General features: G+C 34.2%; 1 protein-coding gene across 1 annotated transcript in view; it reads right to left on the bottom strand.

Annotated features, from left to right (window-relative positions):
• Positions 1 to 10,000, bottom strand: part of LOC137621047 (nephrin-like) — a 431,807-nt gene that overhangs the window by 107,531 nt on the left and 314,276 nt on the right. Inside the window, exon 10 of the mRNA XM_068351486.1 lies at positions 2,586 to 2,782. Within this exon, the coding sequence (XP_068207587.1) occupies positions 2,586 to 2,782 (197 nt within the window). The remainder of the gene's footprint in view (positions 1 to 2,585; positions 2,783 to 10,000) is intronic.

Consider the following 10,000-nt stretch of genomic DNA (forward strand, 5'->3'; position numbering starts at 1 on the left):
TTTTAAATCAATACCGATACAAATTACATTTTTAATTCTTTCAATGGTTTATTTACGAGCGTAGAACATCTATGGAATCAGCCTTTTTAAATTGAGGTAATTGAAGTCATTTCGAAATTGAAATTCCTGATTCCCGTTTTCTTTGATGATATAATTATTTTATACATGTAACGTTACATAAATAATAACAATATAACTTAAACATAAACATGTAATCAAGATATAATATAATATACTATAATGTAATATAATATATAATTTGTCAATAAAATCAGCCTTTTTAAATTAAGATGAATGAAGTCACTTCGAATTTGAAATTCCTGATTCCCGTTTTCTTTGATGATATAATTACGTTAGACCAAGTTTCTTATCAGATAATAACATAATCTAAATATAAATATATATAATTAAGATATGATATACTATATTATCATCTAATAATTAGGATTCCATAAATTATCTTATTCTTTAACTACCTTCCTTCGGATTTTAATTGCAAAGGCGTTTCCTTGATTTTTTGTAATTAGAAATATACAAGAGATGTATCATATGATGATTATTCATAAGTGTATGCATTTATACACACGCATACATATATACACACATGTATGTTTTATATGTACGCATATTATATATATATATATATATATATATATATATATATATATATATATATATATATATATATATATATATATATATATATATATATACTGTATGTATATATGTATACATACATACATACATACATATTTCTATATATACATCCTCACACAAACATATATATATATATATATATATATATATATATATATATATATATATATATATATAGTCAGTGTGGTTATTAGTCTACACTTACACATGTGTGAATTTTGTGATTATGCTTCGCTTTTTTATAAGAATATTTTTTTATAAATATCGCTATTTTCAATCACTCTTTCACACGCAACACTCACGTATAATTAAACACTAGAGAAAGTTCCGATTAATTGTAAGTTCTTCAAAAAAGAAAAAAAAGATAATTATAGTCTTGGATGCATCATTTAATTTTCCTTAAAGTCTTAGTCATAAATAAAATAAAATGTTCTAAGAAGTGTTAGTTCCTTTGAGGTACTGAATAGTCTTTATTTAGTATGTCAGATCAGTAGTAACTACAACATATATATCTTTATTTAAATTGTTCGCAGCAACGAGGCTCCTTTATTGATGTCAGTAAGGTGAGTTTAAAGTTATTACACCATCCAAAATCGTTCGTTCAAACTGTTAATGATAGGATAAGAAAAACACCCACGGTTTCTCAAAAGTCTTTTTTTCCCATTGATGTCAGTAATGTTAGTTCAATGCTATTGCTCCATCCAAAGTGGTTCGTTCAAACTGTTAATGCTAAGAAAAACAAAACAGCCAAGGTTTCTCAAAACAGTCTTTTTCTCCCATTGATGTTAGTAAGGTTAGTTTACATTATTAAATCCACTCAAAGTCGTTAATGATAAGAAAAGAAAAACACCGAAGGTTTCTCTAAACACTCGTTTTTCCCATTGGTGTAAGGTTAGTTCAATATTATTTATCCAAAGTCGTTAATGATAGGAAAAGAAAAAACACCCAAGGTTTCTCTAAACATATTCTTTTTTTCCCATTGGTGTTAGTAAGGTTAGTTCAAAGTTATCACTCCAAGAAAAACACCCAAGGTTTCTCTAAACATAGTCTTTTTTCCCATTGATGTTAGTAATGTTAGTTCAATGCTATTACTCCATCCAAATTCGTTCGTTCAAACTGTTAATGCTAAGAAAAACAAAACAGCCAAGGTTTCTCAAAACAGTCTTTTTCTCCCATTGATGTTAGTAAGGTTAGTTTACATTATTAAATCCACTCAAAGTCGTTAATGATAGGAAAAGAAAAACACCGAAGGTTTCTCTAAACACTCGTTTTTCCCATTGGTGTAAGGTTAGTTCAATATTATTTATCCAAAGTCGTTAATGATAGGAAAAGAAAAAACACCCAAGGTTTCTCTAAACATATTCTTTTTTTCCCATTGGTGTTAGTAAGGTTAGTTCAAAGTTATCACTCCAAGAAAAACACCCAAGGTTTCTCTAAACATAGTCTTTTTTCCCATTGATGTTAGTAATGTTAGTTCAATGCTATTACTCCATCCAAATTCGTTCGTTCAAACTGTTAATGATAAGAAAAACAAAACAGCCAAGGTTTCTCCAAACAGTCTTTTTCTCCCATTGATGTTAGTAATGTTAGTTCAAAGTTATCACTCCATCCAAAGTCGTTCGTTCAAACTGTTAATGATAAGAAAAACAAAACAGCCAAGGTTTCTCCAAACAGTCTTTTTCTCCCATTGATGTTAGTAATGTTAGTTCAAAGTTATCACTCCATCCAAAGTCGTTCGTTCAAACTGTTAATGATAAGAAAAACAAAACAGCCAAGGTTTCTCCAAACAGTCTTTTTCTCCCATTGATGTTAGTAATGTTAGTTCAAAGTTATCACTCCATCCAAAGTCGTTCGTTCAAACTGTTAATGATAAGAAAAACAAAACAGCCACAAGTCACAGAATATTTATTGTTTGGTCTTGTACCTACCTGCTGGGATAATCTGGAAGACACAAGGCGTCTCTTGTTTGCCTATAGAATTGTTAGCCCAGCAGAAGAGGGCACCGTAGTCCTTGTCGGTGGCCCCTAGAAATGTGTAATGGGAGGCAAGGTGGCCCCACGGTAACCTTTCCCCAGGTGAGGTGTAAGTTTTGTCCGATCCGTTCAACCTCCAGTTGAACGTGGCTCTGTGTGCGAAGAGAACTCAGTGAAAAGGATCATTAGGAGGGTTGGCAAATCCTTACAGGTAAACAAAAATCCTATTCTTATAGTAGATGAAGTTAAAAGGACATTTCTTTTATTTAAACTCAGTGAAAAAAGCTAATTAGGAGAGTCGTGAAATCCTTACAGGTAAATAAAAATCCTATTCTTATAGTAAAATAAGTTGGTGTTAAATGGATCTTTCTTTTGTTCAATTAAAGGGGTATGATCCCACTATTCTTATATTAAAAAGAGGTAAAGGATCTTTCTTTTGCTTAATCAAAAATGGGTAAGATCCCATTATTCTCATATTAAAAGAACTTAAAGGATCTTTCTTTTGTTTAATTGAAAAGAGGTAAGATCCCACTATTCTTATATTAAAAGAAGTTAAAGGCAAATTTCTTTTTTTTAATTAAAAAGAGGTAAGATCCCACTATTCTTACATTAAAAGAACTTAAAGGATCTTTCTTTTGTTTAATTGAAAAGAGGTAAGATTCCACTATTCTTATATTAAAAGGAGTTTAAGGGATCTTAATTTTGCTCAATTAAAAAAAGGTAAGATACTAAGATCCCACTATTCTTACATTAAAAGAACTTAAAGGATCTTTCTTTTGTTTAATTGAAAAGAGGTAAGATTCCACTATTCTTATATTAAAAGGAGTTTAAGGGATCTTACTTTTGCTCAATTAAAAAAAGGTAAGATCCCACTATTCTTACATTAAAAAAAGTTAATGAATCTTTCTTTTGTTTAATTAAAAAGAGGTACGATCCCACTATTCTTATATTAAAAGAAGTTAAAGCGATCTTACTTTTGCTCAATTAAAAAGAGGTAAGATCCAACTATTCTTATATTAAAAGAAGTTAAAAGAATTTTTTTTTTATTAAAAAGAAGTATGTTCCCACTATTCCTATATTAAAAGAAGTTAAAGGATCTTAATTTTTATTCAATTGAAAAGGGGTAAGATCCAACTGTCTCAAATCATTGCATGAATCAGATGAAAATGCATTATATAAGTTTTTTCTATGATTTTTTTTTTTGAAAAAATTTAAATCCAATCTATTGAGAAATAGAAAAATGTAATCACCTTAAACGTATTAATGCAAAATGAGAATTTTAATCAGGTATATTAGATAATACTGAAAGCAATCAAAAGAATTTACTGAAAAATTAATAACACTGACAACAATCTAAAGATAATGTATAAGAAAATAATAACCAACAATAATATTTATACATTATAAAATAAAACATTCATTAGAAGAATATATTTCCTCCGTTACGAATTAAAATATATTTAATGATAAAAAGGAGAACTGAATAAAGTAAATGAATACTACATTATAAAGGAAAAAAAATCATTAGAAGAATATGTTTCCTCCGTTACGAATTAAAATATATTCTTAAAAATAAAAAGGAGAACTGAATAAAAATATGATCCTGGATAATATCTGAAACTGCCATTATTCAAACAGGAGTATTAAATAGTATAAGCCAATTTAAATGGAACTAATTTTTGCATTCATTAATCATCATCCAAATTAAAAACTTGTATAAAATAAATGAAAAGATAAAGCTTTCATCAAACTACAAATGTCACCATAACTCACAATAAATTTGCCTAACTATACTGGATTTTTTTTAATGAGGTGCATTTTCCACTGACTCCCAGGGGTGCCCTTTTAGCTCGGAACAGTTTCCTACTAGCTGATTGGTTAGAATGATTTTATCCAACCAATCAGCTAGTAGGAAATCTTTCCGAGCTGAAAGGGCACCGTTTCCTTCTACCTGATTGGTTAGAATTATTTTGTCTAACCAATCAGCTATGAGGAAACCTTTCCCAGCTGAAAGGCCACCGTTTCCTACTAGCTGATTGGTTAGAATGATTAGGGAAGCCTATAGGTCTATCTGCTGATTCATCAGCAGCCATTGCCAGGCCCTTCTTGGTCCTAGCATGGGTGGAGAGGAGGGCTTGGGCGCTGATCATATGCATATATGGTCAGTCTCTAGGGAATTGTCCTACTTGATAGGGCAATGTCATTGTCCCTTGCCCCTGCCATTCATGAGCGGCCTTTAAACCTTTAAACTCGGGATTACCCACTGATCTGAAGATAGTCATATAATTGGGGGAATATATATTGTTATAAACAGTACACAGTAAATCCAAGGGAGGCAATTATAAGCAAGTCTTATTAGCAATAGACTCCTATCCAATTTTCCATTATTAAGACGTTCGTTTAGGGGATATGAGTTAAATAAATAGCCATTCTTTTTTTAAAGTAAATAAGGGTACACTTGGGCACACTATTCTATACAATTTCTCTTCCTCTTGTTTTGTTAAAGTTTGTATAGTTTATGGGGGAAATATTTATTTTAATGTTACTGATCTTAAAATATATTATTTTTCCTTGTTTCCTTTCCTCATTGAGCTATTTTCCCTGTTGGGACCCCTGGGCTTATAGCCTCCTGCTTTTCCAACTAAGGTTGTAGCTTAGGAAGTAATAATAATAATAATGATAATAATAAAAATAATAATAATAATAATAATAATAATAATAATAATAATAATAATAACAACAACAACTTTTACGTTGATATAAAAATAACAGACGAAACTCTTGCACTAAATACTGCAAAATCAAAATGTGCAATTAACTGAGAAACTTTTCAAAACACAATATATCCTGAAAGAAAAAACTTTCCTCTGCCTTGAGCTCTCAAGTTTATGCAAATGTAAAATCAAAGGAATCCCAGATGTGGTCCATTGAAATAAAATGTTGCAAGAATCTTTTAAAGGAAAGTTGAGTCTGCCACTGATCTTGCAAAATAAAAATAAAAAATAAAGTAATAAATGATGTTAGTTCCCGGAGCGAAATATTTCTCCAGTAGACTCTACCTTAATAATGGGTTTGCGTTCGTTCTTGGCTCCTTACTGGATTGTAAAAGTCCGTGTGAAAGTGGGAAAGTAAAACTAGGAAAAATTATTGGAAACGTTTGAGAGAGAGAGAGAGAGAGAGAGAGAGAGAGAGAGAGAGAGGAGAGAGAGAGAGAGAGAGAGAGAGAGAGAGTTTTCATTCTGCCTTGCAAATGTGTGAGAGAGAGATTTTCATTCTGCCTTGCAAATGTGTGTGTGAGAGAGAGAGAGAGAGAGAGAGAGAGAGAGAGAGAGAGAGAGGAGAGAGAGGAGAGAGAGAGAGAGAGAGAGAGAGAGTTTTTATTCAACCTTGGAAATGAGAGTTTTTCATTTTACCTTGGAAATGTTATAGAGAGAGAGAGAGAGAGAGAGAGAGAGAGAGAGAGAGAGAGAGAGTAGAGAGAGAGAGAGGAGAGAGAGAGAGAGAGAGAGAGAGAGAGAATTTTCATTCTGCCTTGCAAATGAGAGAGAGGAGAGAGAGAGAGAGAGAGGAGAGAGAGAGAGAGAGAGAGAGAGAGAGAGAGAGAGAGTTTTCATTCTGCCTTGCAAATGAGAGAGAGTTTTCATTCTGCCTTGCAAATGAGAGAGAGAGAGAGAGAGAGAGAGAGAGAGAGAGAGGAGAGAGAGAGAGAGAGAGAGAGTTTTCATTCTGCCTTGCAAAATGTGTGAGAGAGAGAGAGAGAGAGAGAGAGAGAGAGAGAGAGAGAGAGAGAGAGAGAGAGAGAGAGATTTTCATTCCTGCCTTGCAAATGAGAAAGAGAGAAAGAGAGAGAGAGAGAGAGAAGAGAGAGAGGAGAGAGAGAGAGAGAGAGAGAGTTTTCATTGTGTCTTGGAAATGAGAGAGAGAGAGAGGAGAGAGAGAGAGAGAGAGAGGAGAGAGAGAGAGAGAGAGAGAGAGAGAGTTTTCATTCTATCTTGGAAATGTGAGAGAGAGAGAGAGAGAGAGAGAGAGAGAGAGAGAGAGAGAGAGAGAGAGAGAGTGAGAGAGAGTTTTCATACTACCTTTAAAAATGCTCAATCCTAGGTCATGAGTCGGGTTCAATCCTTCCTAAGTTAAGGCTCAGATTCAATCCTACCTTAAGACTCAGTTTCAATCCTAGGTTAAGACACCAGGTTCAATCCTAGGTTTAGACTCAGGTTCAATCCTAAGTTAAGACTCAGGTTCAATCCCATGTCAAGAATAGCTTTCATTTCGAAGTTAGGACTCAGGTTCAATCCAATGTTAAGACTCAGGTTCAATCCTACATTAATACTCAGGTTCAATCATATCTTAAGACTCAGTTTCAATCATATCTTAAGACTCAGGTTCAATCCTAAGTCAAGACTCAGGTTCAATCCTAGGTTAAGACTCAGGTTCAATCCTAAGTTAAGACTCAGGTTCAATCCTAAGTTAAGTCCCAGGTTCAATCCTAGGTCAAGACACCAGGTTCAATCCACGGTCAAATCTCACGTTCAATCCAAGGTTAAGACTCAGGTTCAATCCTAAGTTAAGACTGAGCTTCAATCCTAGGTTGACACCAGGTTCAATCCTTGGTTACGACCCAGGTTCAATGCTTCCTAAGTTAAGACTCAGGTTCAATCCAAAGTCAAGACTCAGGTTCAATCACAAGTTAAGAAACCAGGTTCAAGTCTGGGTCAAGACACCAGGTTCAATCCTATCTTAAGACTCATGTTCAATCCTAAGTTAAGACTCAGGTTCAATCCAAAGTCAAGACTCAGGTTCAATCACAAGTTAAGAAACCAGGTTCAAGTCTGGGTCAAGACACCAGGTTCAATCCTATCTTAAGACTCATGTTCAATCCTAAGTTAAGACTCAGGTTCAATCCTTGGTTAAAACTTAGGTTCAGTTTCAATCCCAGGTCAAGACTCATGTTCACTCCTAGGTCAAAACTCCGTTCAATACCAGTAAAGACTCAGGTTCAATCCTAGGATGAGGCTCAGATTCAATCCTATTTTAAGAATCAGGTTCAATCTTAGGCTAGATAAGACACCAGATTCAATCCTATCTCATGACTCAGGTTCAATCGTAGGTTCAAACACTAGGTTCAATCCTAGGGCATGACTCACGTTCAATCTGAGGTTAAGACTCAGGTTCAATCCTAGGTCAAGACACCAGGTTCAATCCTAGGTAAAGACTCAGGTTCAATCCAAAGTTAAGACTCAGGTTCAATCCTAAGTTAACACCCAGGTTCAATCCTAGGTCAAGACTCAGGCTCAATCCTAGGTTAAGAATCCGGTTCAATCCTAGGTTAAGACACCAGGTTCAATCCTAGGTTAAGACTCGGGTTCAATCCTATGTTAAGGCTCAGGTTCAATCCTAATTTGGAACTCTTGTTCAATCCTACATTAAGAATCAAGGTCAATCCTAGTTTGGAACTCTTGTTCAATCCTACATTAAGCCTCAGGTTCAATCCTATCCTAAGATTCAGGTTCAATCCTATGTTAAGACTCAGGTTCAATCCTATCTTAAGACTCAGGTTCAATCATATGTTAAGACACCAAGTTCAATCCTACGCCAAGACTCAAGTTCAATCCTAAGTTAAGACTCAGGTTCAATCCTAGGTTAAGACACCAGGTTCAATCCTAGGTCAAAACTCACGTTCAATCCCAGGTCAAGACTCAGGTTAAATCCTTGTTCAAGTCACAGGTTCAATCCTATGTTAAGGCTCAGGTTCAATCCTAATTTGGAACTCTTGTTCAATCCTACATTAAGAATCAAGGTCAATCCTAGTTTGGAACTCTTGTTCAATCCTACATTAAGCCTCAGGTTCAATCCTATCCTAAGATTCAGGTTCAATCCTATGTTAAGACTCAGGTTCAATCCTATCTTAAGACTCAGGTTCAATCATATGTTAAGACACCAAGTTCAATCCTACGCCAAGACTCAAGTTCAATCCTAAGTTAAGACTCAGGTTCAATCCTAGGTTAAGACACCAGGTTCAATCCTAGGTCAAAACTCACGTTCAATCCCAGGTCAAGACTCAGGTTAAATCCTTGTTCAAGTCACAGGTTCAATCCTAGGTCAAGATTCAGGTTCATTCCTAAGTTATGGCTCAGGTCCAATTCCATGATAAGACTCCGGTTCAATCCGAGGTTTAGACTCAGGTTCAATCCTAGGTTAAGACTCAAGTCCAATCCTATGTTAAGACTCAGGTTCAATCCAAAGTTAAGACTCAGGTTCAATCCTAGGTCAAGACACCAGGTTCAATCCTAGGCCAAGACTCACGTTCAATCCGAGGTTAAGACTCAGATTCAATCCTAAGACTCAGGTTCAATCCTTGGTTAAGACTCAGGTTCAATCATAGGTCAGGACACCAGGTTCAATCCCATGTCAAGACTCACATTCAGTTTGAAGTTAAGACTCAGGTTCAATCCTAAGTTAAGACTCAGGTTCAATCCTTAGTTAAGACTCAGGTTCAATCGTAGGTTAAGGTTCAGGTTCTATCCTTCCTAAGTTAAGACGCAGATTCAATCCTTGTTTAAGTCCCAGGTTCAATCCAAGGTTAAGAATCCGGTTCTATATAATGTTAATGATTATCAAATCCACATTACCGAAAAACTTAGGAAACAATGACGTCTTCAGTTTCCTCTTGAAAGACTTCAAAGTTCTACATCCTACATTAGAGGTATATCTTGGCTCCAGTAACTTAAGGCTGAATATAATAAAATAGAGTGTTTCAGTAAAATGCAAAATACCAAAGAGAATATTAAAATAATCTATCAATTTACGAATACACACATTAGTATGATGAATATGATGATGTCATTGCGAGTGGTATTATCATGTACATGTGAACATTTAACATCTTTATATTTCTTATTTTATTTGTTATTATTAAAACTGAAAAAAAGGAAGCTGTCCCAATCATCATGATTATGATTATCATCAATTATTGTTGGTGTTGTCATTAGTAAGGTAATGACAAACGGCAATTTCCAGTTATTTTTTCGTTACCCAAGTTAATTTAGGTTAAATAAGTACAGGATACAGACACACACTTATTCTGCAGAGGCTCCTATGCCTATAAAGGCAAATCTACAGGATCACAACATTATTATAATGGTTAGGCCTAAGGCAAACCAATGTAAGCTTACTGACTACATTTTTTGGTCAAACAGATTTCCACAGTCACATATTGATCTACGAGCCCAGTTTAAGCAAGGTGCCTACACAGGACAAACCTAAAAAATTGAAGTTATTCCAGAAAATAGGCTTTTAATTACATTAGGCCTAATTTAAACAAAAAAAAAATGTACCTAAATCTAGCGGTCCAAACCTTCATTGGGAACCAG

This window comes from Palaemon carinicauda, chromosome 27, assembly GCF_036898095.1.
Source record: "Palaemon carinicauda isolate YSFRI2023 chromosome 27, ASM3689809v2, whole genome shotgun sequence".
NCBI classification, from domain to species: domain Eukaryota; kingdom Metazoa; phylum Arthropoda; class Malacostraca; order Decapoda; family Palaemonidae; genus Palaemon; species Palaemon carinicauda.